The 22,508-nt window shown below is 37.4% G+C and overlaps 1 protein-coding gene across 1 annotated transcript in view; it reads left to right on the top strand.

Annotated features, from left to right (window-relative positions):
- LOC107741878 (probable C-mannosyltransferase DPY19L3) overlaps nucleotides 1-21,820 on the top strand; it is a 31,231-nt gene extending 9,411 nt beyond the window's left edge. Inside the window, exons 9-15 of the mRNA XM_016554676.1 lie at nucleotides 423-545; nucleotides 968-1,079; nucleotides 2,579-2,635; nucleotides 2,984-3,066; nucleotides 15,463-15,595; nucleotides 19,660-19,818; nucleotides 21,028-21,820. Of these exons, the coding sequence (XP_016410162.1) occupies nucleotides 423-545; nucleotides 968-1,079; nucleotides 2,579-2,635; nucleotides 2,984-3,066; nucleotides 15,463-15,595; nucleotides 19,660-19,818; nucleotides 21,028-21,204 (844 nt within the window). The 3' untranslated portion in view covers nucleotides 21,205-21,820. The remainder of the gene's footprint in view (nucleotides 1-422; nucleotides 546-967; nucleotides 1,080-2,578; nucleotides 2,636-2,983; nucleotides 3,067-15,462; nucleotides 15,596-19,659; nucleotides 19,819-21,027) is intronic.
- The last annotated feature ends 688 nt before the right edge of the window (nucleotides 21,821-22,508 follow it).

The raw sequence follows: 22,508 nt of genomic DNA, 5'->3' as shown, positions 1-22,508 counted from the left end.
TAAAATTAGAGTTATTAGTCTTTATTAGATGTGCTACATAATAATTGGACACTAGATGTATGTTTTTTCCATTAGGGCTTTTGAATGTGTGTTATTATGTTCAGTTCAAAGCAGATTTGCTGTTGCTTTAAGGGCTGCTGTGACCCTATTTTTTGTTCTCTTTTCTTATCAGAATCACAGGAGCCCATAAACACCCAGAGGCTTTTCACCACACATGCACACACGCACGCACGCACACACACACACACACACACACACTAATCAGAAAGGCTGTTAACTCTTCTGTACTTAAAAAATAAACAAATAAATAAAAAAACACACACGCTTGAACTCTGAATAATGCAGCTGATATTATGCTTTAATGTGCAACAGTGTTCTTTCTTTTTTCCCCCTCTTGTTTGACGTCTAATTTTTCATTCCAGCACTAATGGGTCAGGCCAAGCATGCAGGGAGAGAGAAGACAGGACCTTTAGGATGCGTCCGGATGTTGCTTACAATCTCTTGCACACCGTCTTCTTCGGCCTGCTCGCCTTTTCCACTATGAGGTAAACAACTTGTAAATTGGAAAGTTTTGTTGCTTTCATACCACGTATCTCTTTCCCTCCATGCAAATATTTTCCTTCTGTATTTTCCTCACTCTGCCGTCTGTAATTTCATTCCCTGCTGCTGCCGCTATGGTGCATCTCAATTTCAACCTCTTCTCTGCTTCCACTTTAATTTCCTGTCCTCCACACATCTTCTTCATCTTATTAGTCCGTATCCCAAGTTGACAGTTCATTCGAGATTTTAATGATGAATGAATTATGGTAGAACATTGCGATATCGCTTCATAAAGTTTCGTTTGGTGTCAGAATAGTAATAGATTTGGAAATGAATGCTGCTCGAGTCTTTCATGTTTGCAGTGTGTTATCTGAGCTTTATGATAAAATAGAAAACACCAATAGATTTCTATCTTTGCTGCTGGCAGGATGAAATATTTGTGGACTGGCCACATGTGTGCATTCGCCGCCTTTGGGGTGTGTGGTAAGGAGGTGTGGTCGTTGTATCTGAGGGTCCTTCACTGCAACACTAGAACCATGGTGAGTGACAGATCTTTCACAAACACACAGTGCATTTGAGAGATACTGGCACATTTATTCACTAGCGTAAAAAGTTTGGGATATTTCAGTAAAAAAAAACAGCAATGAAATATTACAATTTAAAAAAAACTACTTTTTCTATTTTAATATATTGTAAAATGTATTTTATTTCTGTGATAGCATTGCTGAGTTTTCAGCAGCCATTACATCAGTGTCACATGATCCATCAGAATTCACTCTAATATGCTGATCTGATGCTTAAGTAAAAATTTTCATTATTATCAATAATGCTTTTTGATGTTCAAAAGCATTTATTTGAAACAGAATTCTGTAATAGAAATGTCTTTACTGTCACTTTTGGTCAATTGAATGTGTCCTTGCCGAATAAAAGTTTTTCTTAAAACAACAAAACAAAACAAAAAAAAAAGTCTTAACCAAAACCTTTGATCAGTGGTGTGTTTACTTATATACACACACACACACACACTGTAGCGGAGAATTTGAGTTGTAACACATTTGACTAAATTGTCCTCTAGAAAAGGAGAAATGAGACAGAAGTAATATGGCTAATCATATTTCAGGATATATATTCTGTAGAAATACGACTGTCCAATGAAAAACAGGGAACTATTTTCCAGGGAAGCTTGCATCATGTTAGGAGTATGTTGTGTCATGTGAGGGGGAACACATGAATAATTTACATTTCATATAAAAGTGGCTTGCTAATGCACAGTCCAATTCCAAGTCTTATTTCACAGCATATTCACATTTTCATAAAACAGTTTTGAAAAATCAAAACACATTTTCATAAAAAAAAGTTTAACACTCAGATTTAAATTTTTAATGTAAAGTGCAATAATTATCAACATTTTCTTATAATATTTCTTGCATTGGCTGCAAAGCTCACAACTTTCTCACAGTATCTTACCCCAAAGCATAGGACACACTTTGCCTCCCAGCAACAATTACATGGCTTTATACAGTATTCTGTAGATTCACCAACTTATACGAAAATATATGTAATGTTTTTTTTTTGTTTGTTTTTTTTTGCTCGTAATGTTAAAAATGTAAAAAAAAAATCTCACTCACTTCTATATGTTCATGTAACGTAAATTGGTTTGGTAGATTAAGCATACGTTAAAGTTTACCCAGTTTACCCCATTCTCTCCGGTACTCAGTACAAGTAATAGCAAAAAGCAAAAAGCAGAGTCTAATAATATAATTTAGTACATGTAGAAGCTCACAAAAGATCTTTATCACATATCGCTATATGCAAGTGTCATTTTGAAGCTATGATGCTCAATGTTATGAACTAATATTGAGTTTCAGTAAAGCATGGTTTTCCTCTGCATAAATGTGCCCATGTGCACACAGCCGAACATTTTATTTCCCCACTAGGTGGCAATGTAGTTACAGCCCTCAAGCCTAAACAATTACAACCTGTTTCTTCCCATTTATATGGTTATTTATCCATTTATGTTATTAATCTGTTTCCACAGATGAGACTGATCAGGTACTCTGTTCCTATTGTAATACTGGCGTTACTTTATTACAAGGTAAGACATTTTCAACTATGCTGTCATGTATCTATTTGCATATATTGCTAAGCTGCCTGGGTAGCTGTAGGCCATAAACAGTCACGCAGGAATCCTAGTGCAAGCAAATGGAATCCGTATCACACTGTGTGTGCTATTTAGGAGAGTTTTGGATCCACAATGTTATTTTTTTTCTGTTAACACAGCAGTGGGAAGAAGGAATTAGACATGGATTGTTCAGATTTGTGTATGTTTGTGCATTTGGGTGTTTATTGGGCTGCTTTGTTGATCATCAATTATTGTGAGTCATTCCCATTACAGCTGTCTCACACTCTCCCTCCATCTCAATCGCTGTCTTTCTGTTGACAGTTCTGGCCCAGACTGATGGAGGAGATATCTGAGCTGAGAGAGTTTTATGACCCAGACACTATGGAGCTAATGGAGTGGATCAGGTAAAGCAGCTGTAATCTTCCTCTTACATGCTACAAGCAAACACTCGCAGACAACAATCAGACCAGAAGTCTGTGACCTTAGGCAACAGGCACGCAGGCCACCGATGGCACTACAAAGGATATTCATCCTGGCATTGATAAGATGAATTTTTAATTTACTTAGTTGTTTATTTTAGAAGTGTTGAATTCACTCGCATCTGCATGCCAAACTTCTTTCGCAGTAGTCCATCCTTATCATCACACAATCTGTTTTTATTTAGCTGTACGGTCTGTGATGGAGTTTGGTCTGTTTTTTTATTATTTATTTATTTTTTTTGCTTCTCACAGAATAATTAGTATAATCGAGAAGATGTTTCCGCTAGCAGCGTCGTATAAGTGCTACAAACACATAATTACGAATCAGTCTGGCATACACGGTCTTTAAAGGAACAGTTCACTCAAAAATGAAAAATAGCTGAAAATTTACTCACCCTCAGGCCATTCAAGATGTAGATGAGTTTGTTTATTTATCAGAACAGATTTGGAGAAATTTAGCATTACATCACTCACCAATGGATCCTCTACAGTGAATGGGCGCCGTCAGAATGAGAGTCCAAACAGCTGATAAAAACATCATAGTAATCCAGAAGTAATCAATATGACTCCAGTCCATCAGCTAACATCGTGTGAAGCAAAGGCTGTTTGTAATAAATCCATCATTAAGACGATTCTGACTTGAAAATTATTTTTGCTGCTAAAAAACTAGTCCTCCATCCTCAGTATTGCTTTCTCCAGTGACAAAGCTGTCTTGTCTGAATCAGGAGAGAAATATGCACAGATCAAGCACTGTTTAAAAGCAAAAACAGTTCCATTCTAAACACATATATTGGTGGATTTTGATGTGAGAGCACAACAGGGAATGGACTTTTTCATTGGAGGAAAATTTTTTGGGAGGAAATGTTTTCTCATACTTTGTCCAGAAGTGGAGGTTTAAAGTTAAAATTAATTAACCTTAATTAATGGATTTGTTATTTACAGGTGCATCTCAATAAATTAGAATGTTGTGGAAAAGTTCATTTATTTCAGTAATTCAACTCAAATTGTGAAACTCGTGTATTAAATAAATTCAATGCACACAGACTGAAGTAGTTTAAGTCTTTGGTTCTTTTAATTGTGATGATTTTGGCTCACATTGAACAAAAACCCCACATTCAACAAATTAGAATACTTCATAAGACCAATAAAAAAAAAAGTATGTTCATTTACTCTACATGTACTCAATACTTGGTAGGGGCTCCTTTAGCTTTACAATTTGAGTTGAATTACTGAAATAAATGAACTTTTCCACGACATTCTAATTTATTGAGATGCACCTGTACAAACACACAGCTTTTCACTTCAGAAGACTAATTGGTGACCTGGAGTCGTGTGGACACTGTGTATGATTTTATAGTAAGTGTGTGAAAATACATTTTTCCACTTTTGTGATTTTGCTGGTTTTATTAGACAGCTGTATAGTGTAGAGTGACAGGTGCTGTGCTTCAAAACCTAGTGAGCTGCCTTGCTGTTTGCTGCCCACATAGGCAGCATCCTCATGAGTGATTGATTTGGAAGAGCAACAATATGTAAGTGCAAATGACAAGTCTCGGTTAACCTAGCTAGTGTTTGTTTTTTGTTGTTTTTTAAAATAAAGAATAATAATAAAAAAAGATAAATATAGATAAAGTAGAATTAAAATAGAATAGAAAGTGCTAGAGTTAGAGGGTCAAATAAAGATGGAACAGATGTGTTTTTAGTCGTTTCTTGAAGATGGCTAAGGACTCAGCTGCTCGGATTGAGTTGGGCAGGTCATTCCACCAGGAGGGAACAGTTAATGAAAAAGTCTGTGAAAGTGATTTTGTGCCTCTTTGAGATGGCACAATAATGCGTCGTTCACTTGTAGAACGCAAGCTTCTAGAGGGCACATAACTCTGAAGTAATGCATTTAAGTAAAGGGGTGCAGAGCCAGTGGTAGTTTTGTAGGCAAACATTAATGCTAATATAAATACAATGTAAGACAACAATATAAAACAAATCAATAGCCTAATCAGCAGCTGACACTTAATCATGGTAAGCAATATTAAAAAGGTGGGTTTTCAACAGTTTCTAGTGAGCTACTAGTCCATTTTAATTAATTAAAATATGTTATTATTATTTGAAGCTGAATTAATTACAAGTGCTTCTATAATCATGTCTCTTGCTTTGTGTGCCATCTTGGATGGATTTTTTCCCCCTTTACAGTCACCATGAAATGGAAATTGCGATCGTATTTTCTTCTCAATTGTGATATATACAAGTGAAATGGCTTCTAGAATGAAAAAAAAAATGTAGGGTGGGACTTAATTTTTCCATCTGGAATTGATTGGATCGTTGTCTTTTGCTAATTGCTGTGATCTCATGTGAATGACAGATTGCAGGAGGGGAGGCTTTATTGCTCAGGGATGTAATTAGGATTTCACTCATAGTTGAAATCAAATGATCAACTCTGAACACAGAAACAGCGTTCCTAGCTGCAAAAAACAACAACAACAAAAACACTAACTTTCATTAACCAAAAAGGGAATAATACAGAGCTCTACCATTTATGTACTGTACCTACTATAAAGCCCAAAGTATACCAGTTTTTATGTAAACACTAGTGTACATGTACAGCTGAACACATAGCCTTTCAAAATATACTCCGTTTGATGGCATGCATAAATCAAAATCCCTTTCAAGGAAAGTCAGTTCACTCATGGCCATATTTACAACATCTCCTGGCAGCTGTTTTGGACATACATCAAGACAGGCTTGCATCTACTTGAATAGGGAAATACTGAAATCCCAAAAACTCACATTTAAATAACATTTAAACCGTAACAAAATCTGACATGAACTGTCCTATAAATGTTTGTTTCTTATTCTCAAATGCTGTTAAAAAGCATACATTCCAGATTGGTCCAGCCAATGTGCATGTGTCTGCGGGAACCGGAACTTCTGTTGGCAGCTGCAGTGAAGCAATGACTTTACAATTTAGCGATTGGCACTTTTATGTGGAAGGCGGGATATATTCAGAAATATTGCCCGTTGCTCTTTTTCCCATTCGTTGTAATATAAGTTAACATTGGCAAACTGAGAGTTTTGTTCAGTGACTGGCTATTTCTTCGAATTTATAATGAATAAAAATGTGTTTGTGCTCTTTCAAGCTAGAGTTGCGGGTATCCACCTCAAGCCACCTCACTCAAGGGCTTCTATTGTTTTTGGTCATCTCCAGTAGTTTGTTGTTGTTATTCCGTATCTTCCATATCTTCCAAATCAGCATCCATGATCAGAGTTGCTGTCTTGCGGACCAACTAATTAGTGAAAAAATGCAAGGTACATGTGTGAGCTAAACGTACAATACGTGTACCCAACCATTTAAGTAAAACCCCAAGTACACTTTGCTGACTGATGTCTTTGGTTATGTCATGTCTTGCTTTTTTTCAGATGTTGTGTTACATTAAAAGTAGTTCAACACAGTGTGTTCTGTTCCATTGCATTGTACAAGAATGTGACTTGACAAAACGGGTCCCATGAGAAAGGGGTTGGGAACCTCTGGGTTAGTTCATAGCACAAACCACCCATGTGAATGCCATCATAATCTCTAACTAAGAGTTTAGAACCTACAATCTCTGCAGATCAGCTGAGAAGGCTTTTGGGGGGAGGGTGTCATGTGTATGTGTCTTCTCTTCATGACTGATCAGTGGCCTTTCATTTGAACCGCATCTGTCCCGTAGATGGAAGCGAGTCCTTTGTCACAGTTCTGAGACTCTGTCATCACAGTCAGCCTTACCATTGTGAACGCCTCCCTGCCATGTAATTAATTTTCCCTCTTTTGTTTTGCAGTTTTCTACTGTGCACTCTTTTATTATAGCTCCCATAATGGAGTTATTTCTGAATGTTGCCTTGTTTTGAAAAAATGAAGATACATTAGTCTTTTGTTTTCTCTGAAGAAAAAACTTTCTCAGTCCCTCCGAGCACAAGTAATTTAAGATGTATTTTCCTCCTGCTGTTTTCTCTGTTTTTATTTCTTTCTTTCCTTCATGTTTTCGACGTCTTCGCTCTCACTTCCACTCTAATTGTCACTCTAGCCACTTTCCACCTCTTTCCAGTTTAATTTGATCAAATTAGTGGCTTTTGCTGCTGCTGCTGCTGTAGACCTCTCGGTGGAGATGTCGTTGAAGATGTCTCGGTGGAGATATTTCACTAACGCAGCGCTAATAGCCGTGCTCACAGATGCTAGCCTTGTTTGAACTCCAGCAGAATTTCACAAATTCACAAACACCCCAATATACACACTCTGTACACAAATGAAAGGTTAGCTGACACCATTTCACACTTGTCATTTTTCTTGTTTTACCACTGAGAATTGTACATTTTGTCTTTCACATAAATTGCCGCTTTTGCCAGTTGTTGTGGAATCTTACAAGAAGTTGTAAGTTGTTAAATTGTTCATTTAAAAACATTACAAATAGGTTTACTGGTCCAAATTACTTCTTTAAGTGACTTCTGAAACCTAGAGAGTGAAATTTCATTTTACTTGAGTTCATTCCTTTTGAGTATAGAATCAATCATTGACTTTAAGTTGTGCTCTCGCCCGATCAATCAGTCTATCATCACTTTGTGAACCCTCCTCATTCAGATGCTCTCTCTCTCTCTCTCTCTCTCTCTCTCTCTCTCTCTCTCTCTCTGAAACACAGGATTAAGGTCCACACAACTTGAAAGCACTCACAGATCCCATCCTGATTTAGCTTTATCTCCACAGTGGCCAGTCTGTTTGCCATCTGAAGGACATTTAAGTAAGGTTATCCACCTTATTTTTTAACATAAGAGCAGGCACGGCCATTTGTAACTTAAATGTGCAAGCCTTCTGGAGTCATCTGCTTTCAATGATTTTTAGCTGTACAAAATAGCACGTTATCCTGCTGGGAATTGCAAACTGGTATTTCTTATCATATTATTTTAATGTATTGTCGTAATTATGAACACACTGGTTTGAAGCGCAAATAGTTTTGCTGTTTACTTCTACTGTTTTGTTATTCTTCTGGTTATTTACCAATAACGGATGGCTAATGAATCAGAAGTCTCACACATTCACAGAAAATAGCTTGGAAAATAAGGCGGATATGAACATGTTTGTTTGTTTGTGTTTGCGCACGCACAGTAATTGTGAAAATATGTACTCTTCCCACAGTTTACCTTGGACATTGCCTTTTAAGACTTTTTCTCATTAGTTTTTTTTCTCATTTCTCATTTTATTCCTATGTTTCTGGAAATGGGTCAATGACATGGCACTCAGTTGTTTGTGTGAATCTATTCATGAATCATTCATTCAAAAAAATACATGACGGAAATGCACTTCAGACATGCATCAAATGGTTTTAATACAGCTGTATATGGTATTAAAAATAATACATTATATACATATATATATATATATATATATTGAAAATATATTTCTATTTATTCCTCTGTTTATATAAAACAAACATGAAGGCTACATTTTAGGCGACAAGGCAAAGGCTACATGTTATAAGCACTTGGCAAAAGCATTTTAGGCTGGATTTTTGAAATATTTTCCCTTGTCTTTAGTTTTCACACTCTTATTTGTCATTGACCCTTTCATCTGCTTTTCTATCCATCGCCTGTTTCTCTCTTCACTCTTGAAGTGTTGACAGACTTTTTTCATGTCATTTAGCACCTAATTTATTTTTTTTATGCTGTCAGACTATCAGACCATTTGACAAATGGTCACTGTGCAGAACGTATCATCCAGAGCACTCACCAGGCTGACCCAGATCAACAGCAGATACCAGACATTTTTAATTAGTGATAATTTAGACAGTTATGTCTGGGTATATCATTATTGTGGCCTTGAGAGTTTGAAGTACTGGTACATAGGCTGTAATTTAAGCCAATGACATTGAGATATCTCAAGGCACATGACTGGCATGTCCAACCATACTATCAATATCAGCCTTTTAAATGATTGAGTGCTTAACAAACAATGACGGCCCATCACGGATTGATTTATCTGTATTTATAAAAGTGGATCAACATCAATCTAATGTGAGGTCATTCATTTTGCTCTCTAAATTAAAAAAGCATTTCTGTCTAAGGAAATGTACTGCATAGGCATGCGTCTATGAAGATATGGCTGCTCAGGCCACCCTCTGTGTCCCTCTCTTTAACAATATTAATGATGTTAATCATTTTTTATAATGTCAGCAAGGGTGCAGGCTAACACAAGCTGACATATACATAGGGGAATATAAATCTGAAATGAAATGTAAATCTGGTAGAGGCCAGTGCAGTCCCTTGTCAATATGGAGTAATTGCATAGCGACCCCCAAAAGCAGAAAATGATGCACTGTGGGAGAGGTCAAAGGTCAGTCTATTCAGAAATTCCTTGGTTAATAGACATTATGCAGGTGTACTATGGATTTAAGACCAGGTGAGCTGGAGGTAACTCAGAAAATCCCCCTGCTATGTCATTGCAAAACAAAAATCCGAAATATCTTTGAACTAAGAGTGTAGCAAATCTAGTAAACCGTTTCTCACCAAACATGTAAATGAATATATAGTCGCACAGTTAACTCGCATACTTTACACTAACCTAATGTGCATAAGCAAAATTATTAACATAGTCACTGTTGCACAACATTCAAGCCATTCTTAGAGGACTTAGAGAGACAATTGAAACTGTAAGTTAACGCTCATTTAACAATTTAATTCAGTGGTTTAGTAGAGTAGGCAGACTCTGGACTATCAAGATTATATGTAAAACCATTCTTAAATCCTACATGGATATTATATTCACTAGAAAGAACATGAAAGCAATGCAAACTTCACCATTGTTTCCATACTAAAAAACATAGTCAGACTTTGTGAAGTCACCATTTGAAACCATAAAATGCATGCTGTCATGCATGTTGAATAGCAGGAAACCATTTGTCTTTATATTAGGGCTGCGCGATAAATCGCATGCGATATTTAACACGCATCTTGTCAGAAAAGCCGGTTCTGTAATCAGCGGTAAATCTCCATCACCTGAGGGCTTTCACATTGAGCAGCATTAACTACACAGAGCCGTTGTTCACTGACGAGCTGCGCAAAACCACGTTCATATTTGCGCGATTGTTTGCGCAGCTCGTCAGTGAACAACGGCTCTGTGTAGTTAATGCTGCTCCATGTGAAAGCCCGCACGTGATGGAGATTTACCGCTGATTACAGAACCGGCTTTCTGACAAGATGCGCGTTAAATATCGCATGCGATTTATCGTGCAGCCCTACTTTATATCGTCATCCACAGCAACTCATATGAAAGTAAGTAAAGGCTGTTTTGGAAGCGTTACTGGTAGGGCTGCACGATAAATCGAAATGGAATCGAGATCGAGATTCGACAGAAGCTGCGATTGTCATGCGTATCTTTCAGTGAAGCACGGTTCTGTGATCAGCAGGAAATCTCCATCCAAAGGCCAGAGGGCGCGCTCGCGCTGAAACTCCAAATACGCCTCGCAGAAGAAACCCAGAAAATGCCTATCGCTGCAGCTGAATAAACAGAAGATTCAACTGCTTTCATTGATTCAACGTGACTAATAAACACACGACTACGGCAATATACGGTTTATCTGAGTTCTTATTATTATAATTTTCATTAAAATAAAGTATATTTATAATGCAATGCCTTTATCACTGCTTAAATACTATGAAATATGTTGCGTGCCTTATTCTGTGTAAGAAGCCACATCATCTCACAGAAGGATTTATTTCAAACACTCGACTGACGTTATGAAGTGAGTTTGGAGTAAAAATATATTAAATGTGGTATTTTCCCATGCTTTCAGATGGAGCAGCATTTACTACACAGAGCCGTAGTTCACCGAGAAGCTATGCAAACAGCTGTCATTATCGAGAACGATTTCTTCGATTTCAGAATCGCACAATAAAATCGTCTGCGATTTTTTTTGCGTAACTTGTCAGTGAACTACGGCTATGTGTAGTAAATGCTGCTCCATCTGAAAGCACGTGATGATGATTTCCTGCTGATTACAGAACCGGCATTACTATCAAAATGCGCATGACAATCGCATTCGATTAATCGTGCAGCCCTAGTTACTGGTAATGAATTGTGCTTTTGAAATCAATAATAATTCTGCTCTACAGTCGCTGTCATTGATGAAGGATAAAACAGAAGTTTCTGTACTCTATTATTGAAGCCTTTTGCTGTGTGAACACGGAAGTGTGAAAAAAGGTCTATTAGGGAGAGGAAGGCCAAGGAGATCATTTGTCTCTGATGACATCTGTGCTACTGTAGTTGACCATGTGCTTCTCTCTGGACGATATTTGATAGAAGTTCATCTGAGTGGACAATCCTTCATCCAGTAATGGATGTGGCTTGTGAGAACATTACTTTCATGAGAAAGAATTTTTCATGCAGTGTTGTTGTTTTTTTTCATACATTGTATGAATGAATAATTTGTGAAATTGATTTTTTTTTTTTCCTTTTGTGCTTTTGAATTATGCATTTTCAGGTAATCTGATTCAATACATTTTAACATTTGGATGGATTCATTCACATCCACATTACTATTCAGTTAAAAATGAATACTATATGACATTTTAAACAGTTTCTGAATATGCATTTTTATGGTTGGTGAACCTTACTGTCTTTTCTACTGGAGGAACATAAAGGCTTACTTTTTTGCCATTTCAAGCTATTTATTCGGCACCAACAGCCAACTGCTGGAACAGTCAGTTATCAACACTGTCTGCGTGCAGCCCAATTTTTGTGTCCAGGCACCGGGTGAATGTTGAGATGGTCCACTGTGATACTGCGAATGTGTCGAACTAGTCCATCCACGCTCAAACACAATAGGGAATACTTTGAAAGCTGAAAGCCTTATGCACATTTAAAACGTATGTATGCAGTACACTACAGTGAATGTTTTCAGGTTGTTATAAAGCAATTAATTTGTTGACAAGATGCTGTATTAGTGGAGAACAGACATATGTTTGCCATCGAGGCTGAGAAGGAAATAAAGTGGTAGAGTAAACACAATATATGAGGATTGTCCGGAAAGTATCCAGCCATATAATATGAAAAAATATGAGATGAGCGATACAATACAAAGAAAACTGCTGCAGCTATGGGCAACTGGTGATTGGCAGCTTCATCACGACAATGCACCGGTCTATGTATCACGTCTCGTGCAGAGTTTTTTGGCGAAACATCAGATCACCCAGGACTCAGCCCAGATTTGGTGCCCTGCGACTTCTGGCTTTTCCCAAAACTAAAATCACCTTTGAAGGGGACTGAGGCGTCATTGTACTATGTACAGTGTTTCTTGTATCTTGTATCTTATTCGATAAATGTCTCTATTTTTCATATTACATGGCTGGATACTTTCCTGACACCCCTCGTACATATGTATCCAATTACAGTGCTATGGCCTTTGTGTAGATCAGCAGTCGGGAACCTTTGGCAAAATTAGACCGTTCATTTTTCTGCAGAAAAAGCAGCCAATTGCAGCTCCTTTGTTGTACAGCCTACCAAAGTTAATGAAAAGTTTAGAATGATATATTTACAGTTGTACCGACCACAGTGCATGTTCAGTGCCGTTCGAGAGTGTCACGACAGCAATCAACATTTCCATGGTAACCCAGAGCTCCTGCACTCAGATTCAAGCAGCTATGTAGCTTGTTTGTGGTAATGACAAAAAGAAAGATTTTTAAAACAGCAGCGAAAATGAAAAAGTATATAAAAAGTGACTGGACTGAAACATATTCTTTTATTCAAACTGGTGCACTGCTGTGTCCAGAGACATTTCGAAACATTTCACATTTCGACTTTTGCTTTTGTCACAGAGCAAAATTATGTCCTATGTATCGCATTTATGTCAATATGATTATCTGCACAGCTTTCACTAGGCAGGCTGTTTGAATTTATTAATAAAGAAACATGGATGAATGACAAACTAAGGATCGGGATGTGCTTGATATTAAAAAGAAATATTAAAAGCACAATAATCCTCAAAAAAAGAACTGAATCCACTACTGCGCGGAACACAGGCAAGCATAGTAGGCTTTGTCTTCGGTCGTGTGCTCAAACTGAAAAATATACATAGAAATTTGTCTTTGTAATTAGTCCTTAGTTATAGGCCCTGTGTAACACATACACAATAAACAAAATTTGAATAGGTGCATTAACACACTTCTTTCATTCTGTCTGATTTGATACAGACTGACCCATAAGTGCTTTTTTCTTGGCAGATTAGTTCACTTGTTTGAAACAAAACCTCTCTAGGTTTAGACAACACAACAGTACACTGGAACAAAACAAGATCTGAAAATATCTTTATAGACATTCATGCTGGAAGACAAGACAGAGATACTGATGAAAACTAGAATGTTTTCAATGAATTCAATTGGATTTTATGTTGGTATCTATCTATCTGTCGGTCTGTCTATCTAGCAGTACAGTTTTTCCACAGAAGTCTGATAATTTCTCATTTCCCATTCCACATTACCCGCTAGCATCAGAAGGGCTGCTCCTGAACCCTGTTATTGGAAGAACCTATGTCTCTCACAATTTTTTTCATAGGAGTGTGTATATAAGATCACATGTTAAGTTTGTCTTTGAGGTGAAGGTCATGCCAAATTCTATGAGACCACTGTAATTGGAGCCGATTTTTCTTTCTTTGTTCGCTGCTTCATTGCTTTAGTAAACTTTAGATTGAAAATAGCTGTTAGTCATCCTATATAATTGTGTTTGTGAGTCCCCTTTGCTAACATCTTTTTGTGTGTGGTACAAGCTGACCAGAGATGAAACAGAGTGTGTTATTGTACCCGCTATGGGGCAACGTGGAGTTAGTTTTGGATTTTGTCTGTGCATGTGTCTGTGTGTGTGGCACATAGTCACTGGACTTAAGTTATTGAACTCAGAGCAAGGTTGTCCTGTGAGGGTCCATGTTCACGGTTGACTCATACTGACCCATCTTGCTCCTCCGTAATGAAACATTTCTTCCATGCATCCAATATTTAATCCAACTCATTCCAGACTAGACAGAGATGAAACCATCATATCCTCTAACCTTCACAAGGACAGACTTTGGTTTGACAGAGGTTTGAGCTGAAACCGACCTTGAAGCATGAAGTCTGACAATATTTTGTTTTATTGCCTAAACAAATTGAACAGACATGGGGTGGGAGTTTTGAATGCCTGAGGCTGATTTTTTAATCAGTAGTTGTTTTAACTTGTTTTGCTTCGGGACCCAGATTACATTGGGTTGGACATAAAGTGAAGTTCCACAATTACTTTTTGTGGGGAAAAAAGCCCTTACAATTAAACATTGAAATGTATTAATAGTACTGTGAACTACAGTATATTTTGATTTATTATTAATTAGGGTTTTTTAATGTTTTTCTTTCTTTTCTTGTTAACTCTTCATAAACCAATCCCTAACTCTGTAGTAAGTGCGTGTAGTTAATTAATATTACTAAGTACTGTGTAATTACACTGTAACAAGACATAAAATACAGTGTAACCTTTTTTTTTCTTATGATGTAAAGTGTACAGATACCTAACAAGCTTAATGTTTGTTTGGTTTCTAAATGTCTCTTTATTTCAGTAGTGTGCGAGTATTCGTTCCATTAAAGACATTGTGGGGAGCACAAATGTTTTTTCTAGTTACAAATGTATTTTAGTATTTTGGATCGTGTTTTCTTTCAACTTGTGCAGTTTTGTTGATGTTTTTTGAGGATGAGGGTATGTCACGCAATCTGCTCATGCTGGAATCTGGCAAATTTGGCTGCTTTTACCAATACAAAATTTTCCCCAAAATACCATCAACAACAAAAGATATGGAGCGTGTTTTCTCCTCCCAGAGGCTTCTGTGTGGTGTAGATACTAATAGTCAGGAATAGAATGTTGTGTAAAATGTTGAAGCTGATTTTGAAAGGTTATGTTTTGATAACAGATGGTCTCTGAAACAACCGTCAGGCTATTCAAATAACATACAGCTTCAGCACTTCCCTCCATGCCATGCACATATATAAAATGACAGGAGACAGATCACATCCAGACAGACAGAGTCCCTTAAACCTGCAGTAGACTTCAAACCTTCTGCTTTTCAGACATGGGTGATGGGAGTGTACAAACGACTGCATCGCTCCTCACTGAACCATTGCACATTTCCACCTTCACCTGAAATAAATGAATGCAGGTTTAGATTTTCTCATAAATGCCACCACTACACACCCAGCCCCCTTGTGCAATCGCCTGTCCTGAAATATTACTGAAACTTGAGAAGTGTATGTAACAGAGCCCTCATGTTTATTTATTTATTTTTTCCTTGGCAGATTGAAGACGCCCAAACGGGCAGTGTTTGCAGGCAGCATGCAGCTGTTGGCAGGAATTAAGCTGTGTACAGGGAGAGTATTGACAAACCATCCACACTACGAGGACCAGGCACTGAGAGAGAGGACCAGACAGGTAAGAGTCTCATGTTTGTTTTGCTTGAATCACAATTCAATCCAAGTTCTACTATGTCTAGGACCTACCGATCTCCTGGGACAACAATTTCATTTTTGGGACATTTCGCCCTTTTGGGAAATGCTTTTGTTTATTTAGTGTCAATGCTAAAATGCTTCAAACACTAGTCTGGAGAAGTTTTTTGAGAACACAAGGAGCAATCAAGGGTGTATTGGTTCATGATTGTGCAACAGTCACAAAATCTATTTTATGTACAGTATGTGGAAAATAATGTGTTTTTTTAACCTTAAACCACATGAACACATTTCATTACACCAAATACACAAAATAATGTTCTTTTTAGCAGCATCATATGACCCCTTTAATGAAGATTATTTACATAAAATATGCACAATAATGTTTTGTTGAAGAGCTGAACATATGGTCAGTCAGACCCAGGTCTGCATTATAAAATGAAACTTCTCAGAAGCATTTGAACAAAGAATCAAATCTTTTCTTATGCAATCATGCCTCATTATGTAAATTGAAATAAATGAAGCAGAAATAAATCAGTCAGAAGCTAATACTAACACTAAAAACTCTTTAGATACTGTTAGAAGGAGTTAATGCTTTGGAGTCTAAAAGTGTGTACCTTTACAAATCAGCTGATAATCTTAATGATGAGCTTACAAATGGGCCGTATCAAGGAGATCATGAGTAAATGGTTCATAAATCCTCTTTAAGGTTTTCTTAATGATATTTATATACTTGGCCTCATCAGCAGAAGTGTGACTTTTTGCATAATTAGTTTAATTAGGTTTCTAATTGAGGTGGTTGGAAGTTGACACACCATTGGGCATCTTTATGAAGTCAAATAAACTCCGCAGCACTGCTGTGATATGTGGCGTGGCTTCCATGTCCTGGTGCATAAAAGAAACAGGGAGGGCACTTGTCTATAAAAACATCCTCATTAAAATGTGTAATGTACACTGACTCATCTGTTTTGAGCTGTAATTCTGATTGTATCAGCTGTCACTCTCTTCCATTTCTGTCTGAAAGAAACGTCATGTTTCCTTAGGCTTCACTACAGGACATTTGCCTGTAGCAGAGGTTCATTGCTCGAGTTTGTGAGGCAGAATTTTGAGGTGGTCAAAGTCAGAGGAGGTTTCTGATGATCAGATGTTCATTCTCTCATTTGTTCGTGAGTGTAGAGGAAGAGAAAATATGGATCTGAACAGTTGGTGGAAGACCAAACTCCTGTTCTACTGTTCCTGCTTCATTCAGAGAATTGATGAGAATTGATCTAAACAGAAAGACCCACATTACCCATCAAATCAGTACATTAAAGGTTCTCCAACTGGAGACGTGTAGAGAGGTTGCAAGGGTGTGTGAGGACTTTAAAATGAGGAGGCAGGAGGAAGTCCCCTCTTGGTTTGGGTTTTATCACAGCAAAATATAAATTTATGTACCGGTTCAGTTTGATGTTCACACTGTTTCCCACTTAAATGCATACTGAACATTTACCTTACACTTTAAACTATACAGAAGTAACCAATACTATTATAATTTTGTATGTTTATATTAACATTATTTTAAAAATCAAGTCAAATCAAACTTTTTCCACATTGCTTCAAAAATAACTAGGGGTTCATCAATTTAAACAAATAATGGGATTGATTTTTAACAGTATCTTGCAAACCTTTAAAGGCAAACCTACTATGAGCTACAGTACAATGTTGTTAATTATTGGTATATGCTTTTCTTGAAGCATCAGTCAGCATTTTCAACTCATTTTTGATGCTGTGTTCAACAGTGAAATTCCTGGTGAAAAACTACATTACCCATAATTCTGAAGAGAAATCTACCCCAATCAGAGAATCCCTTTAGCACCCGCACTGTGAATGCTCTCAAACTACTTGAATATTTTATAATAAAAATCTCTCTCTCTCTATAGCATCTTTAAATAAAGTTTTATATTTCTCCATTTAATTAGACCGTATCATTAGCAGTGCTTCATGGGATTGTAGTTCTTGTACCTTTGTATTTTGATCTGTTTTCATATAGTTTGGACAAACTTCCAGTTTAATCCTCACCCACATTCGGTTTTATCTGAATAAAGTTAATTTTGTTGTTGCAACACATACAGATGCAGAAATATTTGGCTTCGCTGCACACCCCTAATAACAACAATACCACAATAACAAGCATATTGTATGTAGTTTTTATGTGTTATTATGGAGATTTAAAGTAAACTCTTGAGTTTTAAATGAAAGTTTGAGAGTAGAATCAGCTTTAATTTAACTAAGCTGATTGCTAGTTAATAAGTGGATCCATCATGATCATGTTTCATTCTTTTCAATTCATGTAAGGCCAAAGTGAAAATATCAGAGTCGGTGAGATGTTTACTTTGTAATTAGTCCATTCATTTCCACCGATTTTACCTCTTCGTGCTGATTTGCAGATATGTTGCGAGCATGAGAGGTGGGCATTAGTGCATTGCCAGAATGGCAGTGTGATCAGCCAATCACAGCATGGTGGCAGCTCTCCTGAAACAATGAGCTCAAGGAGGCAAAGTGCATATTGCTTTGAGCATTATTGTAATTCACTTTGCATAATATTTGATATTTGCAATGTTTGATTATTTTCTCATCAGACTGAGGTGATGAGGCAATCCTTCCCTTATTGCCTCATTTGAGAAAATGCAACATATATATTTTTTTACATCCATACAAAATAATATTTGTATATAAAATTATTTATTTACATTTTGTAATGGAAAATTGTCCATAAATACCTATACATCATATCAGCAAATACATTATGAATTCATCATTCATTTTTCCAATATTATTCTATGGATTATTAGATTGGCGATTCTTGTAACAGTAATGTTGTTTGGTTGGTTGCCATGGATTTCATCAGAGCGTTCTCTTCTCTTCTCTGTATAGTATGCAACTGTTACTTGTGAGAAAATGAGTTTTAGTTGTGATAGTCTGTCAACAACTATGAATAGAAAGGGCACAAAAACCCTACCACTGAGTTTACAGCAGCCTTTCTGCCACATTGAACCGCATATCCATGTGATATATGGAAATGTCAAACCTAATCTTACCATCCGCAATTGCTGCCATATTGCTCCATTAATTGAAATACTGTAAATATATTTTCATGGTTTGTGATACTGTCTATGCACTACTTAAATGCCTTCTTTATATGCAGAATTATTTAATAACATGTTTTAATAGCTGTAAACTGTAAGTTTAAAAAGCATTTAGTGATATTTCTGCTGGTGGGCCCTTCCAACAGTGCCAAACCAGTGACATACGTCCTCCAAATCAGTGGTAATTTTGACAGCAAATTTGTATTTATTTTTAGTCATTATCTTTAGATTAAAATGCCACTTTGTCATATTTTAGTCATCTGATTTGTTTTAGTTTTAGTCAACTAAATATCGTAAGATCTAACAGTTTTAGTTATATTAATGAATTTAATTAATGTATTAATTGAATTAATGCATTAAGCATTTCTCTAAAGTTTCCAAACTCATTATAGGCTTCTTGAGAAAAGATCTATTAACTTGTTAAATATGAACGATATTAAGGTTGTTGTGACGTATGTCTTCATGTATCTTAAAATGAAATAGAAACACTTCTCCTAAAGCAACCAGAACATGGTCTTCGTTTCAGTAAAATTAAGGACACGGACACTAGCAGATATATTAGACTGCCGTCACTTTAGGACCTAATGCATGGGTCCAATATATTGCTACACATCTGATATTCTCCCAACTGTTTACTTTCATTTAAGACATAGCCTGTTTGAGTTCTGCTCTTCTCATTCTCCCAAATGTTGACACTTTTGAACATTTTATGAGACATGCAGCAAGTGTAACCCCACCCCCAACTATACAGGAGATTAGTTCTGATGGGATCTCTTCCCAAATCTTCTCTCCCTAACAATTTTTTTTTTAATCTGGACCACCTTGCAGTACATTTTTACTGCACAAACAAATGCAGCCTTTAAGTTCTAAGATACAGCACCTAATATCGATCTTTCTCCCATCTTTGCCCTTACGTTCCCTGCAGGTATATCAGATCTATGCGCGTCAGTCTGCTGAGGAGGTTCATAAAGTGCTCGGTTCGGTTGGAGCGGACTACATCGTGCTGGAGGACAGCATCTGCTACGAGCGCAGGCACAGCCGTGGCTGTAGGCTGAGGGACCTGCTCGACCTGGCAAACGGACATGTAGGTCACAAACAGCATCTCCAGTTCATGCCCACACACACCACACTCGTTCCATTTAAATGAACGTTTCTCTGCAAGAACCAGAGGCTTTTTCACAGCAGCTAAAACGAACAACTTTGCCCTTTACTGAATCCTTCACGTGGCTATAAACAAATATCATTTGAGTTAGATGCTAAGCTCACTGGTCTCGCTTTGATTATTTTATATCTTGCAAATCTCTTCAGCTCTCGGAGGTGTTTTCATTTCTCACATTAAATGTCTGTAACTGTTTTTGTGTAAAGTTGATGCTTACATTTTTCATTTTGTCACATCTTGTTCTCACTCACCCACAGCTCATAGTTATTAAATACTGTTTCACCCTGTGCGCAATCTAGCTTAAGTGACTTTTTACGCTTGGGTAGCTTGATTGTTCTTTTGTAGTTGATTACAGTTGTGCATAATATCTGACAAAAGCAAGCAGCAGCAGCAACTTTTCTAAGCTGCAGCACTTTGTGTTCATGTCTGCGCACACATCAGCTTAAAAAAACCATCTCCCCCGCATCCTAGCAAAGAGCTCCATCTGAAAATAGCCTGTCAGCAGTTGTCATTCATGCGTCTGAGGTGAATGCCATGCCTTTGAAAGATCTCACAGAAGTTTGCCTCACTTGCTCCTCTGATCCGACTTCGAGCAGTCAGTGAAACTTGACTTACTCGTTTGATGTAGCCCGATTCTTTCCCTCAGTCTGCCTCCAGCAATTTGAATAAGATACACTCTTGTAACATCTTCTGTGTGCATATGTTATTTTAACCTTGATTAAATCTATCTGGTTTAATTAAAGCTTGTTAACTGCAGACAGAATTACTGAAGAATACTGATGGCCCAGAAACAGCCATGTGTTGTGTGGGATTTTATTTTTTCCAATTCCACTCTGATCTCTCCCATGGGTGGCAGTTCTTTCTATCTCTGGGTGCTTCAATTATCTCACAGCAGCATTTCAAGGCCTTTTTGTTAATTTGGGAATATATCTCAAAGTAAATGTTTAAAAAAACCTCAGGGCACAATTTCTCTAAGATTTGAAAGATAAAGAAGTGGAATGCTCTTTAAAAGAAGACTTCTGAGACTCTTGTTCATCTGAGAATCTGCCCTGTATTTTTCACTGTAGAGAAATATCATCTTATGGCAAACAAGCACCATTTCAAAACCGATTTGTGTATGTGTTTTTATTACAGATCATGGACGGGCCAGGTGAAAATGAGCCGGACCTCATCTCGGCATCTCACCCGCGGTTTTGTGAGGCCATTAAGACCGACATGCCTCCTTATTCAACCCTCTTCACACGAGTGTTCAAAAGCAAGACATTTCACGTGTACAAACTCAAGAAACTCAAAAAGAAAAAACTAAGCTGAGAACAGTCCGTAATGCTCATTCCTCAACAGCAGTCGCCCACCTTCACTGGATGGCTGAACGCCCCATCTGGAATGTTCAGTGAGTGTGTGATAGTAGCAGGTGTGTGTGTGTGTGTGTGTGCATGAGAGAGATCGGAGAGATGCCTGATTGAGCCAGCACGCACTAGATGATTTGGTGCGTGTTTGTGTGTGTGTAAATCTGCTCTGAGCCGGTCTGCCGCAACAGGAGCTCAAGTTTAACGTGGAGAGAGGGGGGGGGAAATCTCTTTTTCTCACAGTCTGACACCCCGCTTGCTCTCTCTCTCTCTCTCTGATCATTGCATCTCTTTCTACACATGCCCTTCCACCAAACACATTTAGGCTTTTCACACACATTTGCTACTAAAAGAAAATGTGAGGTGAAGACACAATGACTGCTTTCACAGCCTCATTCCTGTCGCAAACTAAATGAAAAGAGAAAATAGCAATGGGGAAAAATGCTTTGTATTTGGAATTCACACTAGCTGTTTGGGATTATTAGTGGCTGTTGTAGTGTTGTCTTTATATCTGCCAAACTGTTGGCCGGTGTTAAGTTGGGCCACATCCTACTATCTGGCTGCTTAAAAAAAAAAAAAAACCTCAAGAACCAGCCTTACTCATGGGCATAGAGAACGTGCCATAAATGCTCGTAAGAATAAATGTCACAAATTTACTTTGACCTAGAAATGGTGAATTTCATTTCAAAATCTTAATCAAATTTAAATTGCATTTTTATTCTCATATTTTAATGTGGTGTCGAACTTTTGGACTCTACTACTGTATATGTGTTGTGCTTTAATTCTGCAAGTAGGAGGTCATCACTTTGACACTATAGATGGTTAAAAAGTGTTTAGACATTTGACGTTGTAAACAGGGACATTAAATTTAGTATGCTTTAGGATGAATAACAGCTGAAGTATTCTTAAAGGTTAGTCGTCTCAATACATTTCCTTAATCCTCCGTTGTGAAGTTGTAGTTCAGTTGAAATATTCACAGTTTGAGTCTTTTTAAAACGGAGTTAAACATATTAAATGGTCAACAATGTTATGATGCTATTTTTTTCCATCTTAAGCTCTAAAGTTTAGTGTACGAAAGTGCCTTTCCGTTTTTGGATAAGCTCTGCTGCGCTAAGCCTGATTGAGCCAGCACGCACTAGATGATTTGGTGCGTGTTTGTGTGTGTGTAAATCTGCTCTGAGCCGGTCTGCCGCAACAGGAGCTCAAGTTTAACGTGGAGAGAGGGGGGGGGAAATCTCTTTTTCTCACAGTCTGACACCCCGCTTGCTC

This window comes from Sinocyclocheilus rhinocerous, unplaced genomic scaffold (genome assembly GCF_001515625.1).
Source record: "Sinocyclocheilus rhinocerous isolate Xijiao unplaced genomic scaffold, SAMN03320098_v1.1 scaffold436, whole genome shotgun sequence".
Lineage (NCBI taxonomy): Eukaryota > Metazoa > Chordata > Actinopteri > Cypriniformes > Cyprinidae > Sinocyclocheilus > Sinocyclocheilus rhinocerous.
This window is presented reverse-complemented; position numbering and strand designations above follow the sequence as displayed.